Below are 16,742 nucleotides of genomic sequence, written 5' to 3'. Positions count from 1 at the left end.
AAAGCACCATCAAATGACGTCGCTCCGAGGCGACAATTTTGCATACTCAACTTTTAGCTCCAGTGGCTCGGCTCGCCTGCTTTTTCATTTAACTCAGCCAAAATGCACACTCGGTAAGAAATGCTTACTTTTTGCATTTTTACTATGGTGTTTATTAAATATTGCACACATGTAATACACATTATTTAAAAAAAGAAAACTAACACTGAAACTAACTAAGACTAAGCATTTTGTAAAATAGCTAAAGCTAGTAAAAACTAACAGAACCGCTCTGAAAACGACTTAAAACTAACTAAATGTAAAAAAAAAAAAAAAACTCAAAATGAACTAAAAACAAACTAAAATTTAAATTCTTAAACTATAATAACCTTGCAATGCGGTATTTTGAAATAATCTGTAATCCTCACCCCTAAAACATTCACTGCTCAGTTCCAGATTTCCTCTGTTATAATAACCTATCATCCGTTATTTACTGAAAATCTCACCTATTTGCTGTTTCATATAGATACAGCTTTGGTGTCATCTTGTGCTTTGCCACCATCTAGTGGCATTTCCTGGCATGCATAGTTCTCCCTCAACCAACATACAGACACCAGTGCCAATTACAACATCTTGTACGATAGCTTCTGTTTGCTCACACGGAAGTAGAATTGTATCTGCGTAGCGGTACTGTATATTAATCTCATTTCAGAACTAACTTCATATTTGGAATCACAATTAGAACGCTATTCATCAGTCAAATGTAACCAGCGAAATGCTGTCTCAAATGCAGGCTAAATTATATTATCTGTGCTTATGCTGTCACATAATGCCTGATGCCTGATGAGCTGATTGGACAGTGTAAAAGCCTTAAGCGACCTCTAAACCATCACTCGCCTCCATTTCTGGGGATTGTGACACTAATGATGTATTAAGTATTCTAGTCCTCAATTTTTGTATTTCTTTTTGGCAACAGAATAACTGAGCATTCAATCTGTAATTTTCAAGGGTTCAATTTGGAGCTTTAATTCTGCTGTAGCTTCTTAATATATATTTTGCTGATAATAAGTGTGATTTATCAGTGTAATAAAGTGGAAGTGTAGCCACAAATTTGGTTTGAAAAAGAACTCTAATACAACTGTGACAAATGTCTTAAGTGAATATAATGCGCGGTATGTGGTGTCTTTGCCCTTCTCCAGGTCCACCTGTCATCATTGTACCTCCCAAAAGCACCTCCCTCAATGTATCCCAGGATGCACTTCTTCTCTGTCAGGCTGTGGCTGACCCTTCAAACATGACGTACGTTTGGCTGAAAGGAGAAGAAAATGTCTACCACCTAGAGTAAGTTCGACATTTCATTATTGAGTTTTAATTCTCTATTTTCTTTTTAGTATAAAAAACAACAACAACATCTTTGCAGCAATACAAAACACCAGAGAAAAACCCTTTGGAAAATGCACAATACATTGCATATTTAATGCAAGGGATTGACATTAACGCCCACCAACGCCAAATGTGGGTGAATTTCAACTGTGGCGGGTGATCGCTCTGCTCTCACTCGCCACTTTGCGGGCACATTGGATCATCTTTGATCCGTGAGCCGTATGGTTTACTCTCCGTGCATGGTTGGGCACATATGTTATTCGCAAATTGGTTGGTAAAATAAAATAAGTTGTGCGTTTTTACAAGAAGGGAGCATGTGTAATCTAAGGACGGCATACACTGCCTCCTCAAATCAAATCTGTGCAAGCTTCCTCAACTCTCACACCTGTGATTCGTGCTGTGTGCCGATTGTCTGATCTACTGCCTGCACTGAGACAATAAAAAGAAGCCACAATATAATTTATTGTTTAAGGAACTATGCTCATCTCTATTGTTTGTGTACCTTATACGTTTCTTAATTTTGTATGCATTTAAATAATATTGTTTGAAGAGCCTATTTTACGTTTATCTTTCTTTCTTTTCTTTTCTTTTTAAAGAGGTGAGTGCATCAAATAGGACAGAATTGAATCCTTCCACTTTGAAACATATCGAGACGCATATCAAATCCTCTTTTGTTGGAGAGAAATACAATGTATAAATGTGTCTTGGAAGGAAAAAGCACATTTACAGTAATGACAAGTCAATTCAAATGTATGTAAAATGACAACAAAAAAGTCATCACATCAGACCCCCTCGAACTGTGCCATATCCAATCAAATCGTAGTCCCACTGAGTCGAACCAAATCATTTTGTACCCCACAAAAACGAAAACCGTATTAGCTCGTGGAGAGATGCACGCCGAGTTAAATAAATAGATAGATCGATACATTCAACATTAAGTGTTGTAAAATAAACAAAAACAAGTATTCCATGTGGGGCATGCATCTTCAGTGAGTTGAGGCGGCATAGTGGGCATTTTTCACTATGTGATAGTGTCCGTCCACCCGTCACGTCACTTGCCTCAAGTGCCAGCTGAACCAACACCTACTATCCAACAACGGAATTGTGACTAATGAAAATACCGAGTTGCTATTAAGTCCAGGAAACCACTGGCCACAGTAACTGATGGGCAAAAAATGTGTCACGCCCAGATTCAACGCATCACACAGTATATTCCTGAGGGTCATTCCTCTTTACTCAAGTGTTTTTGTGTATGTGTGCTAACGTGTGTGCTTACGTCCCAAGAGAGTGAGTCATTCATACTTTCGTTGCCATAGTATAGTAACAGGTCAAACATTTAGGGGCTGAACTGCATAAATTGAAGTAAATGGCAAATGCTTTGATAAATTTGGATGTACAAAAATACCCCACAGCCAATTGATGGTGCAACTACAGTCTAAATTGCCTTATCGAGACCATGAAACACGTCACTGTAATCAAGTAAGGGATCAGAGGATGCTTTAATCTTCCAGTGTGTGTCCAAGAGCAGGATGTGTATCAGCAATATTTCAGGTATTATGACATTTTTCCCCAATGATGAATGGAAATTTAGAAAATCTACACATACAAGTGGCAGGCAGCACATTTCAGACCTGGGCTGGGCCTTTAGTGGGGACGCAATTTTACAAAATATAAACAAAAATGCAATTATAACAACACATGCGAGAGAGGCATTTCCCCTATTTTGGATGAATACCATAATTAGATTTATAAACTTTTTATTTTATTTATTTTATTTATTTTATTTATTTTATTTATTTTATTTATTTTATTATTATTATTAATAATATTATTTATGTATTTATTTATAAATGTTTCTTAATTTACATATTTCACTATTGGGATTATAAAAATGTTTCCTTTTCCACATATTTGCAGTTTGCCATTTGCTGATTTACCCAACGGTATTCTCGAACCCCCGTGGTTTTATGTGGAAAATGCATATGCAATGTGGTTTATCAGCATTTAAAAGAAGAAAAAAAATCCAAAGCAGTTCAATGGCTGTCAATTATACAGAGATTTCTGTTATCCGTGACCCGGCCCGGTCACCCGTAAATAGTGCTTGGGCAACTGTATAGTTTTAAATTGTAATATCACCATTCACCACTAAATGGCGGATGTTGCTCAGTTGCGCTTGTACCGAGTCTTATACTACAACATAAGTATGCCCAATATTTATTTAGTGGATTAGGAATGACATGCAGGATAGTACCTGAATAATATGAACATTTTGAGGAAATAGATTTTCGTGAACAAATGCACAAAATGAGTTCTTGCACTTAAGATTGGTTTGCAGTTTTGTGCCATCCTTGAATAGTCTTTTCTTTTTTTTCCTTCTTTTTTTTAATCACATTATGTGGTTATTTTTATTTTTATTTTTGTTCAAACACTTTGTTGATTGAAGGCTGCATTGCATTGAGAAATGTGTTACGAAATATGAAATCTATTAAGGTACTGTGATGCATATTGGTTCAATAAAAAACAGATATTTGCACATATTTTGTCCATATTTAAAGTGCTGTTTTTGTCATGCATCTGGTTAATGTGTGATCCTATGTGTACAATAATATTATATAATCCCCATCTCCTCCAAATGTTAGCTTTTAAAGGGACATTTAGTGATCCCTAGCGCCATCTAGAAGTGAACTAATAATTCATTAATTTTAAAAACTGACTGTGTATGTCAATAGTATGCAAAAAATATGTTGTATCGCATAAACATATATATATTTTTATGTAATTGTAGGTCTAGTAATCACTAATTATATTACATGGCTGTAGTCTCACCTTACTGAAGCTGCCATGTTTCGCCGCCATCTTACTGCTTTTTTGACTCTCATTTAACATAACATTAAATAGTTAACATAACCTTCATTATGATGTCTGTGCTTTTAAATATCTGATGGTAAGTTGTAATCATCAAAACAGGCATTTATATATATATTTTTTTCTTTAATGCTATGTGTGTGTGTGTGTGTGTGTGTGTGTGTGTGTGAGTGTGCATGTGCATGTGTTTGTGTGTCAACAGACACTTGTCTTCTATTGTATGTGTGTCAGCTTGTTGTGGATAAGTGCGCACACTCCGAATGACTTTGACAAGTAGGCACTCCCACCAAACGCTCTCATACAACACAAAATATAGTCAAAATGTGTTTGGCTCATGTCACATCAAAAAGATGAAATGAAATTGGCTTAAAATCACCGAGGACAAATTTACATTATACAATAGCCCATATAAGTGCCAGAAAAAGATCCTTGCTGTGCTCTGCATAATTTTCCAGCACACCACCCACAAACCACTTTTTACAAAGTGATCGAGTCTGTAGAGCAGGATTTTCTTTTTTGCAGTAAAGGGTCGACCTGATTTTTGTGGGAAAGGGGCACCTTTTGGAGAGGAAATTGTGTATTATTCTGTATGCGGCCACTAAATGCATACCGTGATATATATTATGAGCATAAAAAAAATGAACATAATTGGGTGCCTCAAAAGCATGTTGCTTAACTCTTTGACTGCCAGACGTTTTCAGAAAAGGGATGCCGCCAGTGCCAGCCGATTTAAGCATTTTGACTGATTTTCAAGGTCCACAGAAAATGTTCTGTTTGGACTATGGAAACACACGTACTACCAAATGAAAGATTGGACTTTCATCTTTCATCAGAAAAAAAGAGTTTGTTTCTACCTTATTCCGTTCTTTAGTAATCAACAATAGAAAATGGTTAGTTTCATCCGATTTCGCTTGTTTTGAACTCAAATACGGAGAAATCAAGCTTTTAGTGAAACGATATTATTTCATGCATTCTAGTGAATTTGACACTTCTTTTTGTCCATGAATGATGCCACAAACACCTAAATAGTGCTTTACTTCTATAAAACACTACCACCAAGAATGAAAAAGTGTTTTTTGATAGCAAAATACGTTTATTTACATTCAACAGTGTAACAATTTGACAACAATTTGGCAAACTATTTACAAATGTGTGCAACTGTGGTGCTATTTACAAATATGTGGATGTTTCAACGACAGTTTTTCTTTTTGTAACACTCTCCTGCGTGCAAAGAGACGTAACAGCATTTGCACAACAGATTGCCTCTTCGCGTGTGCCACTTTCTTGCAGGCCGTTTTTTTCCGGGGAATAGCAAGTATATACTGCAGTGTGTGTCAAGTCTAATATCAGGATCATGCTACGGTTACGTTACGGTGGTGTTACGTCTCGCTTCCCCGTGTCCTTCAGTTGCTATACCGAGTGGTAGATGTTCTGATCCATTTCATCCACTCCATTCATGGTGGCATCGTAGTCCAGAAACAGTGTCTTCTCCGTGATCAGACTGTACCCGCTCCTCCGATGAATATGCATTGGACTCGGGGTACTCTTCATTGTCCGATCGAATGTCCGCTTGTGCAGCTCCGCGTTTTCCGGCCTTAGCAGCGCTAGCCGCGCTAGCCGCGCTTAGCCGTGAGGCTTACTACGTGTTCATAACGCCAAAGCTTCCAACTTTGGCGTAGAGCTCGTTGTCATCATCATCGTTGACATCAATGCGCTTTTTAGTATTGATTGATGCTTTCCGTCTTTGAAAAAAATGCTCAAGCTGAGCTGCTTGTAACCGGTTGCTTGGTCAAGCCATTGTGGCTTGGATCAGCCATTGTCTCCTCAACACTCTAGCTCCGCCTCACGTCTTCTACTGACGCCCACGGTGGGCGGCCCATCCAACCTTGTGCAAAGAGAGTCATCGCTGCCCTCTAGGGGCCAAAACGAGTCTTTGACTAATCAGATCAGCCTGATTCTTTCAGCACAGCTGCCCAAGGCTTTCCTGCACCCGTTTTTGAAAAAAAAAAAAAAAAACATAGGGGACGTCTTTTAACGTCCTCGGCGCCCTTCCCTAGGTTTATGCTAAACGTTTTATAACGTTTATGGCAGTCAAAGAGTTAAGAATGGGGAAATTACTTTAAAGTGAATTAACCTGGTTTCACAGTTTTTAGGCAAGAAATGATGCAACTGAGAAATAACGATTTTATCATGGGAGGAATTACATTTTTTTTCTCCACCTGACAACATTTTATGTTGTCACTGGAATAAGAGTTCATTCATGTGTTGCATCCAGATTTAAGGTAAAATAACCTGCTGGTATTTTATTTTATCATTAATAATTCATAATTTGAGTCTCTCTGGTGCCAGGGTATGAGGAAGAAAATCTGTCCTCACAGTTTGACAGATCAGTAACAGTTTACTTAACTGTGTGAACAAATTACTAAACTGTGGAAACAGATTAGTAAACTGTGGGTACAGATGAATAAACTGCGGGTACAGATTAATAAACTGTGGGAACAATTTAGAAAACTGGGTAGAGATTAATAAACTGTGGGTAGAGATTAATAAACTGTGGGTAGAGATTAATAAACTGTAGGAACAATTTAGTAAACTGTGGGTAGAGATGAATAAACTGTGGGAACAATTTAGTAAACTGTGGGTACGGATTGGGAAACTGTGGGTACGGATTAGTAAACTGTGGGTAGAGAACTGTGGGAACAGATTACCTTTTTTTTTCTCATACCCTGGCACCAGAGTGGCTCCGTACTAATTTGATGTGAAATGTTGGATTTATTTGTAACAGTTTTTCCACTCAATTGATGATAACCTATTTTGTAACACAAACCTATCCCTGCACATTTGGGAATATGTAACCACAGAGCTACTTAAATGTTCCAATTTTATTTCATTACATTTTCCTGTGTTGCTGTGTTGGAGCGGTTTGTGCACAGCACAGGGAGTTTATCAGAGATTATGTTGTGAAAACAGATGTCTGCAGCAAGATACCATTTTGATGTGAGCACCGCGACTGAATCATACATTCATTTTGTTGTGAAATGAGGCTAAAAAGCTGCTTACAACCACAGAGTTGGCGGTAAATCTCTGTGTGTTCATAGCGACGAGTAACCGCTTCACATTAGTCATTTGATTCATTGCTCATATGGAGAAAAAAAAGGAGGGAGCTAACCGCAGCATTCAGTCACGAGTTAATCAAAGCAAGACAGGTTGTACACATTAAATCATTAAATGCGGTGAGTCGCTTTTTGAGTATGGAACTTGCAGGAGTTCTAACTGCACCTTTCCTAATCACGTGTACCTTGGGGAGAAGTATGCTATAAGAAAAAACAACAACATAAAAACTCCTACGATATTGAGAACCTTGGCGAGCACACAAAAGCTGTGTTGTTTCTTATTGTGATTCTGAAGCAGCTGGTATTGTTCTTTGCATATTGAAGTGTGTTTTCCCGCCGAAGGTCGCTGAAGTCGCGCGTGAAGATCATGGTTGATGGAACTCTCCTCATCTCAAGTCTCATCCCAGAGGATTCTGGGAACTACACCTGCACACCCACTAATGGCCTGCTGACACCACCCACTGCCTCTGCCATGCTCGCAGTGATGCGTAAGTCTCTGTGTATGTTTGCATCTGTGGCTTATCATAGAACATGGAAATGTATATTTTGTCACCCTACAAATTTTAAACCTAGTTTTGTTAAAATATTGCAGTGTTATAGCCATCTAAAGCGGCTTTCTGAACACAAACAGCAAAAACAACAATCTTATCAATAGTCATAGGCGTATATTCTTTATCCTCAGCAAAAAATAAATAAATAATTATATTACTGCTGTTTACAGAGCAGTTGTGACCATCTCCTTCGTGTATATCCATTTGTCTACTGTATATTATAGTGCTCCTTGTTGGCCAAGTAATGGACGCTAGAAAGAGTCACACAATGAATTAATCATGAAACACAAACTGTACACTGCATTTAGTTATATTATTACTGCTTGTTGTCACAAAGTACAATACTATTGCTATTTTTATTATTAAACACACAAAAAATTTTGGTTGTTTTGGGGGAAACCTTCTTGACATTTCAGTATGTGTATTTCAGTTTTTTTGTAATAGTATATAGTATTTTAAAAATATCATAATAATAGCCTTAAGTATGATAATGTTGAATACACGTGATGTAATATTTTCATAGCATTTCTAATTTTCCTTTCCAAATGTAATGATATTAATATACAAATAGAATAATAAACTAAGCATTGTTCATAATAATGCTTAATAAAATTAAGTTTGGCTTGTGATGTATGGTGATGCCGGAGTATTATAGCTTTGAATATGAGAGTCACATTCTGTCATGTAGCTTTTTATTCTCACCTCATCATCTTTTTCTCCCAACATGCCTTGTTCAGGCGTTTTTTCTAATGTCATAAAAAGCCAAAGGAAAGGAAAATCACATGTATATTTAATCGCATATAGTTATTCCGTCCCAAGATACCATTGGATTAAATAAATGTAATTTTCATTGTGACCTGTTGAAACCTCCTGTGTAAAATTACTATAACACTCACAAAATTTGAGTGTGACTAAACAATCTGTTCTACAAATTAATCAGAAAGTCACAGTGCAGTCTCACCAGCATGTGTGACTTCCCGTGTGGATGAAATAGTCTGTTGTGGTTATTAAAAAATCATGGATGCCATTTAAATGCTTTTATTTTCTCAGATCCAGCCCAGGCTCTTCCAATGCCTCAGGAAACATATCTTCCTACAGGCATGGACGGCAAGGTTAACTGCTCCTCAATGGCGCAGCCTCCTCTTCTCCGTGTGGATTGGACTAAGGATGGAGAGCCACTTGATCTGTCCTTGGTAAGAAAGAACAGATTTCCACAACGTTTCTGCCCTTATTGTGTAAACAAACATTTGCTTCTGTCATAACTACTTTTTTTTTTAAATAGAAAAAAATGCGGAAAATAATTTCTAATGTGTGTTAGAATTTACAAATACATCTTATACCATTGGAAAGCCTATTTATTTTCCTTTGAAATGATGGCTAACATGCATTTGTGGGATGAGCAGTATGTGTACTCTCATTTAATATCTTTATTGGCTAGGTTGATTGAAGTCTTATCAGTGAGAAATAAGAAGAAGACATATTGGGAATTTTTCCAATTTAACTGCCAAGAGCCTCAGTAGCATGTGAAAGAACCATAAATAGCCATAACAGACTGGCATATCTGGCATACACTGCTGTAAGATGACATTCCACCCCTCAAACAAGAGGCATCACATGTCAGCCAACATTATGTTGGTCACAAGAGCAGGGACAGCACCCCTACACTGGTCAAGCTACTCCATTTCCCCCACCAGTTACATTTACTATGTTTTAAGACGAGAATTATTTTTTCCTCTGCCTTACCAGTTTTGGTCAGATGCAGGAAAATGTAATGAAATACTTTGTTGCTGCAATTTTTTCCCCAACTGTCTTTCCCTTCTATTTTCATTTGATTTTGTTTTAAAAGACATTCTTCTTTTCCAAAATGTTGCAGCACTAGAAATCACTGACTTTGTTTTTAGATGCAAAAGACCCACGTCCATCCCAATTGCTGTCACTTTAGTGCTAACACACTTGAGCAATCTAGGGCCTAATTTACCAAGATTCAAAATAGCTGTTGGCAACAGGTGTTGAAGTGGTGTAGTCCATCGTATATAAAAGAGGGTTTTGCTGATTGTTTTCTCCATCAGGGGGAGCACAGCAAGCACAATATGAAGTTGGAAGTGATGGAATTGGAAGTGTTAGTGGAAAAATGAAATACTATACTACTGAATTACAGAAAATAAATATATCACTCCGGAATGGATGAGCCCATGCCGTGTAATAATGTGTTTAAAACCTGGGACGGAACACCTGGAAAGCTGCTCTGGGAGAGTTCAAGCACCAATTGTAACAGTGTACAGAAATGACCTAGGCACGAAGAAAAAAAAAGAGTCCAAATGAGTTTTGTAGTTTTTTTTTTGTAATTTTAGTCATATGACATCACTATTTGTGACTGGTTCTGGGTCTCTCCAGTGTTTCCAGGATTATTCAAAGCTCCAAAATTGCATTGTTTAGACGATGATACGTCTCAATAATTTGCATTAAAAAAAAAATCACGGCTAGAAAAGTTCACCCCACCTCTTTGTACGTTGCCTGTATTACACTGGCACCACTTTGTTTGCAGATTTGCACCTGCCTTTGACACAAAATCAGCCATTAATCTCAGGTTTGTTAAATCACATTGCATATGCTAAAATAATGCATTTGCATATACTGTACTTCTTTCACAATGCGGAAAATCAACTGTACAGTAATTTAGCGTGTTATTAGTAGATCAGCTTCCTCATCTGTTTGCAGATGAATACATTTTGCGACCATTTTTCTAAACCTTTAGTACATCAGGGCCATATTTTGTACAGAAAGGCACGTTAAGACATTGCGCACAAAATGTGATATTTCCTGCAGTGTGAAACCAAGGCATGTGGAGTCACACTGTTGCCAATTATCTCACTTCTAACACCGCTGTCACCATAGGTCACAATCACAGGAACACTGTCAAATGCACTTTCTGATGGCTATACAATAGCCCAGTGACGTCAATAAAAACTTAGCAAAAGTCAACGACACAGTGACAGGGCAATTAAAGCCCTTCTCTGTATTTTTTTTTCTTTCTAAAAGTGGTAAAGAATCAAGCTCTTCAGTCAATTGGAATCAAATTAATAAAATAATTTTAATCGTTATGACCAATTTTTTTTAACTGAAAATTGTCTAAACAATCTGATTTCAGCATCTCAACAGTCAATAATCACTGATTTCTATAGTCTTTCATGGAAGAAGATTGAATATCTTCTGTGTTCAATCAAAATAAGACATAAACAACGACCGAACCAGCAATGTAATCATTTTCAAAAAGGTTGACGAGTACATCAATCCCCTCCTTTATTAATCACTATATGAAATCTGAAATGAACAACAATCACTGGTTAATAAACAGTAATAAGGGAAAAATGCTTTTGTAAAACACTCTAATGCAAAATAAAAATGTATCCGACTAATCGATTGAATAATCAATTCTGAAAATCGATAGTGACAGCACTACGTAAAATGTATGTTAAGGGAAATAGTACATTCTCCCACTGTAATTTTCTAAATTTAATATATTACACAACTGGGATGATGTGACAATGTGTGTGTGTGTGTCTGCAAATTTCATGCACATATTGAAATAATTACGCTTACTTGGCTAAAACACATTTTCTGGAAGTAGGCTATGGCACATTTCAACAAAAATAAATAGTGTTCAGACAAAAAAAAACAAAAAACCTTCAATTGAACCATTTACTTGCCATGTGTTTGTGTAATGATTGCACTAGAAGTACTGAAAAAGATAGCAGGGACAAAGTAACTGTTTGAGTGACTGTAGTTGGTGGTTGTTTTCAACTGTTTGTGTTTTTCAAACAGTATCCCGGATGGACTGTGACACCGGAAGGCAGTTTGGTGATGGCAACGGTCAATGATGATGCAGAGGGAGTGTATACCTGCACCCCATTCAACAGCTTTGGCAGCATGGGACAGTCTGGACCGACCCGGGTTGTTCTGCAGGTTGGTGTACATACAAGTGATTTGCAATCTATGTAATGAATAATTTTGCTTATCGTGACCTGACTCGAATGTGTTAGCAATAGATGATGAATCTTTTGTACTGTGTATGTGGTTTTAAAATGTCTGATAAAATATTGGAAGGCCAAGTATGCTGCATATTGTTACAGTTAATTGTGCTTACAACCACCAATGAATGTGTCCCTCTATTTGAACAAATATGTGCTTGTTGACCACTTTACTGTAACCAGCCGAAATGGCATCTGTCACACTGAATCAAAAATGACATTTTATTGACCTTTTCACTTCAGCGTTGGCACCCTCAGGGATTAATGGAAGCCGGCTCTAAATCACAACAATAGTTGCTCTATTAGGGAGTTAATTGGCTGGCTAATCCTTCTGTTAATAAGATAATCTGTCCAAAGAGGCATTAGTCCCGTCTCCATTGTCGTCGTTGGCCTTGATTCAGATGTATTGCTTTGACAATTCACAGGACCCCCCATCGTTCAGAATCACTCCGGAGAAGCAGTACAAACAGAAGGTTGGGAGAAACTTGCTCATCCCGTGTCAAGGCAATGACGAGCCCACAGTGAAAGTCAGCTGGACCAAGGTAAAATGAAACTGAAGAGGGAGTAGGAACTCTTTAAAGCAGACATATCATGCAGCTTCCCCCCACAATTTAATACGGCTCCCGGGTGTCTTTATAAAAGGTCTCTGACATTCATCCGTCAAAATAGAAACATGCGATGGAGGCGGTTACAATGTAAATTAGAATGTTATGTAATATTGGGGCAGAAATCTCTTTCTCTCACAGACACATTTTTAGAAACAGGCAGATAATAAAAGACTAACTAGTTTGTTTCATTTCACACTTGATGGGCAGGCAGGCACTTTGAGATCCAAATATTTGTACACAAAGAATTAAAAAGTCAATTTGGCGTAATAGAACTCAGCACATTACAAGCAACTCGACGTTCCACTTTCCCCCCGAATCTGCCTTGCACTAATTAACACATGCTACAGGGACCAGATTTAATAGCCATTCTAACAGAGTGATCATAATATAATTTAGTGCGTGAGGAAGAAGAGTTTGAATGATAGCACTTGTTTCTAACCTTGTGGTCCAATGTTGAAATGCTGCTCATAGTAAAATTAGATTGTTGGTTAGCTATTGAAATTCCTAACGTTGTATAGATGTTTTCCAGTCATTAAAATTATTTAAATATAATACTATCTGTATCTGTGCGACCATCTAAATTATCTGTCTCCGTATTCACAGTGGGCGTGGCATAAACACGAAGTGGGCGTGGTTTGACCAGAGGTGGGCATGGTTTAACAAAAATGGGTGGGGCATACATCCATATATTACTGTATTTTTTTTTTTGTACAAAATTGAAACCCCCCCAAAAACATTTAGTTTGAAATTGATATGGATTGGTTAAAAGTTTCTATATTTTTTGTTTATTTGAAAACTATTGACAAAACAGCCTAATAAACATTCAAATTAATGCTTTGGTCACAATATAAGAACTATTTAAAAAATAAGTTTTTATAAACGAAAAATAAAATAAAATATGTGTATGAATAAATATTTACAGACCAGTCTGAGAATTAAGATTCACTTTTTTTCTTTTTTATCACAATAGTAAGGGAACTATTTAGAACATGTTTTTTTTTTTTATGACTGAGAACAGGAATCTTTTTAAGTCTATGAATATTTTTTTTACAGAACAGTCTGAAAATTAATATTCAATGTTTAAAAAAAAAAAATCACAATAGGAAAGAAACTATTTACAGAACACATGGTTTATAAACTCGGGGAAATGCTGCTGAATACAGTACATGCAGTAGGAAATAATGGACTATTATGTTAATGAACAAGAGTTGTCATAGCATCACAGATTTATTTTTCTATCTTTTTTGTTTTCAATGTTTTATTAAATTTTTAGTACCTAACGGGTGTTAAGCTGTGTGTAAAGCTTAATTTGCAATATTTATATTTTTATGGACTGCAGTGGGGTGGGGATCTAATATTATTTATTCGTAGTGTGTTCAGCTGTGCATGTCAAGTCAAGTCATCTTGTTTGTGTAAGTGTATTTACCAGCTAAATAAAAACAAACTCTGCAGCCAGTTTGAGAAACTGACGCAACAAGAACCAAGCTCTGCCTTGTCAAAAGCGCTGCGGCTGCACAGCGTTCCAAAACAAGTTTTCCACAGAACTTTGACAAACATACAAAACTAAATACGAGGGCATTGTAGAAAATTAAGGACAAATTAAGAGATATTTTATTACTGTCTGCATGCCAGAAGACAGGTCTAATAAGCCAATGGCAGTTTCACGTTGCAAATTCTCCTATCTTAGAGATGTTGTAGGTACGCAGCTCAAGAAGGGCATGTTTTTAGATACTTTTTTTATATCTGTGGGCTACAGTATTGATAGCCGAAGGTAAGAAAACTTCTCTTTACGCACACGCACACGCACACCCCCACCCACACAAATGATGTGTCGGAAAATAAATCCCAATTTACAAAATGTTGGTAATGGAGAAGCCTTAATTATACCTAAAAACAAGACCAATTTATTTCAAATCATAAATCTACTGGTTCTATTGTGTCACTCTGCCATTCTCTTGATCAAATGCTCTTGCTTAAACGATGACATACAACATTTGTGGGTTATCAAGAGTAGTATTGCATTGATCTTTCATTTTTCAATCTCTTCCTTTTTTTTTAAGGTTGGCACAGCTCCTCGCATAGCTTATTCCATCACACCCAATGGTTCACTGTTGCTGCGGCCCCTCGCTAAGGACCACCACGGGATGTGGGAATGTAGTGTTTCAAACCGTGTAGCCCTTGTAAAAGCTTTCACTCAAGTCTTTGTCCTAGGTGAGTGCAAAAATAAGGTGTTTTTTTCTAATATACTGTATATAGGCTATATTGTTGTTTCTTATCGTGTTCCTGGGAAATGATACCTTCCAACGTAATGGAATTCAGTTCAGCATCACTGCAGAAGACAACCTCGATAATACAGTTTACAGTAATGCCAAGTCAACTTAACGTAGAAAAAAATGTACAGGTAGATGTTTGCTTTTTTACATTAATGTTTTAAAATCAACGACTAGTATCTTTTCTAGCAATCAACCCATGCAAAGACTGCAGTCAATTTCTGAGTTGAAAATTTGTTCCAGGGTCACATTGCCATTATGAAACTTGTAACACACAGTGGAGGCAATGTTTATTAGTGCCCAAAGCCGTTGTGTATAATGTAATGTAATGGTTTTATATCGTAATGTTGTCGCTACTCAAAAATGCTTTCAGGTTTTAACCCATTAAAATACCACCAAGGAACTTTTCAACCTTGATAAAATATTTTTCATAAATCTTCAGATGAAACATCGACTTAAAACTAGTTGAATTGTACCTTTGCCATGGCCTGAGGGGGTCTGTATTATTCTTACTGGCACTAAGCAACTTTGAGGAGGATGGTAGGAACACTGCCACAAAAAAAAACTACAATTGTGCTGACTGCTCACTTCCCCCTTTACCCATTCGTTACAAAGAATGCACACAAGTGGTGTGTGTGTGTCTGTTTGTGTGTGTGTGTGCGTTACTTGAATGTCGACGCACAATTACTGCTTTCCTTGCAGAAGCTGAAAAACAACTGAAAAGGTTGGTCTGAGGAGACAAAAAACAAAAAGGGAAGCTACCCGGATAAAAAAACACTTAAGAATCAACATTGAAAAAAACGACACAATGTGCTTGTCCTTGTGGGAAATGCTCCGCCATAGTCAAAGTAAACTGAAAAGTTCCTTAGTGTTGCTTTAAGTTTACATAACAAGAGCCAGTACATATCTTGAAACAAGCTTTTTTTTTTTTTTTTTACTGCTGTGGTGTCAGGTAAATTCCGGTTATACGTTATAAATTCTGGTATATGTGTCAGAATAAAGTACAGTAAACAAACAAAACCCAAATAATAAGAAAACATTTACACAGTCATTTATGCAGGTTTTTGTTTTGTTTTGTTTATTTAGAACCCCATTAGCCCCTGACACATATCAGGAGCAAATTTTCCTGCGGTCTTTTAAAATCCATTACAATCATTTCAAATAAACATATACACACCTACACTCACACACATACACTAAACAACAAAAATAAATCAAAGTAAATGAAAGATCGATGCAGTCAAATAACATTAAATAATACATGCATAATTGTAATACACTCCTCCGTGAGTCATCACCTTATCATGGTGGAGGGGTTTGCGTGTCCCAATGAGCCTAGGAGCTATGTTGTCTGGGGCTTCATGCCTCTGGTAGAGTCACCCATGGCAAACAGGTCCTAGTTGAGGGACCAGACAAAGCATGGCTCAAAAGACCCCTATGATGAATTTAAATTTTGGATCTTGGACTTATTTTTCTTGTACAACCTCAGGACTTTTGACTTATAAGTTCCGCTGTATTAGGTTTAATGACTTTTTTTTTTGTGAGGGTGCATGCTTATGAAAGCAGCGCTCAAGCCGAATGCCTGTGCCTCCACTCTCCCTGCAGATGGTAAACATGGTCCAGTCTCAGATGGGCTTTTTCTGTCTAATTTACATGAACCCTCTGTTCTTCCCATCACAGGAACGAGCCCCCATGTAGCTAAATCCCTGTCAGTCTCTCCGGGAGTGAAGCAGGCCAATATATCCTGGGAGGCAGGCTTTGATGGAGGTTCAGCACAGACATTTTCAGTTTGGTAGGTGTAAAGCCTTCCACTTTCTGCTCGGGCTGTAACCATGGCAGCCATTGACAGCGCTGGTATTACTCTATTGATCTTTAGGATGAGGAATTCATTTAACCATTCTAATGTCTTGGCAGCTCCTAAAAAATATGTCACTGCAGAGCACAG

At 37.3% G+C, this 16,742-nt stretch overlaps 1 protein-coding gene across 2 annotated transcripts in view; it reads left to right on the top strand.

Moving 5' to 3' along the window:
- Window positions 1-16,742, top strand: part of igsf9a (immunoglobulin superfamily, member 9a) — a 46,288-nt gene that overhangs the window by 18,661 nt on the left and 10,885 nt on the right. For both annotated transcript variants that reach the window (XM_086097510.1, XM_086097511.1), the window contains exons 7-13: window positions 1,179-1,320; window positions 7,683-7,828; window positions 8,942-9,084; window positions 11,714-11,854; window positions 12,345-12,461; window positions 14,588-14,738; window positions 16,478-16,589. In XM_086097510.1, the coding sequence (XP_085953636.1) occupies window positions 1,179-1,320; window positions 7,683-7,828; window positions 8,942-9,084; window positions 11,714-11,854; window positions 12,345-12,461; window positions 14,588-14,738; window positions 16,478-16,589 (952 nt within the window). The remainder of the gene's footprint in view (window positions 1-1,178; window positions 1,321-7,682; window positions 7,829-8,941; window positions 9,085-11,713; window positions 11,855-12,344; window positions 12,462-14,587; window positions 14,739-16,477; window positions 16,590-16,742) is intronic.

The sequence above is a fragment of the Leptonotus elevatus genome, chromosome 15 (genome assembly GCF_054856555.1).
Source record: "Leptonotus elevatus isolate MCC_2025b chromosome 15, RoL_Lele_1.0, whole genome shotgun sequence".
NCBI lineage: Eukaryota > Metazoa > Chordata > Actinopteri > Syngnathiformes > Syngnathidae > Leptonotus > Leptonotus elevatus.
This window is presented reverse-complemented; position numbering and strand designations above follow the sequence as displayed.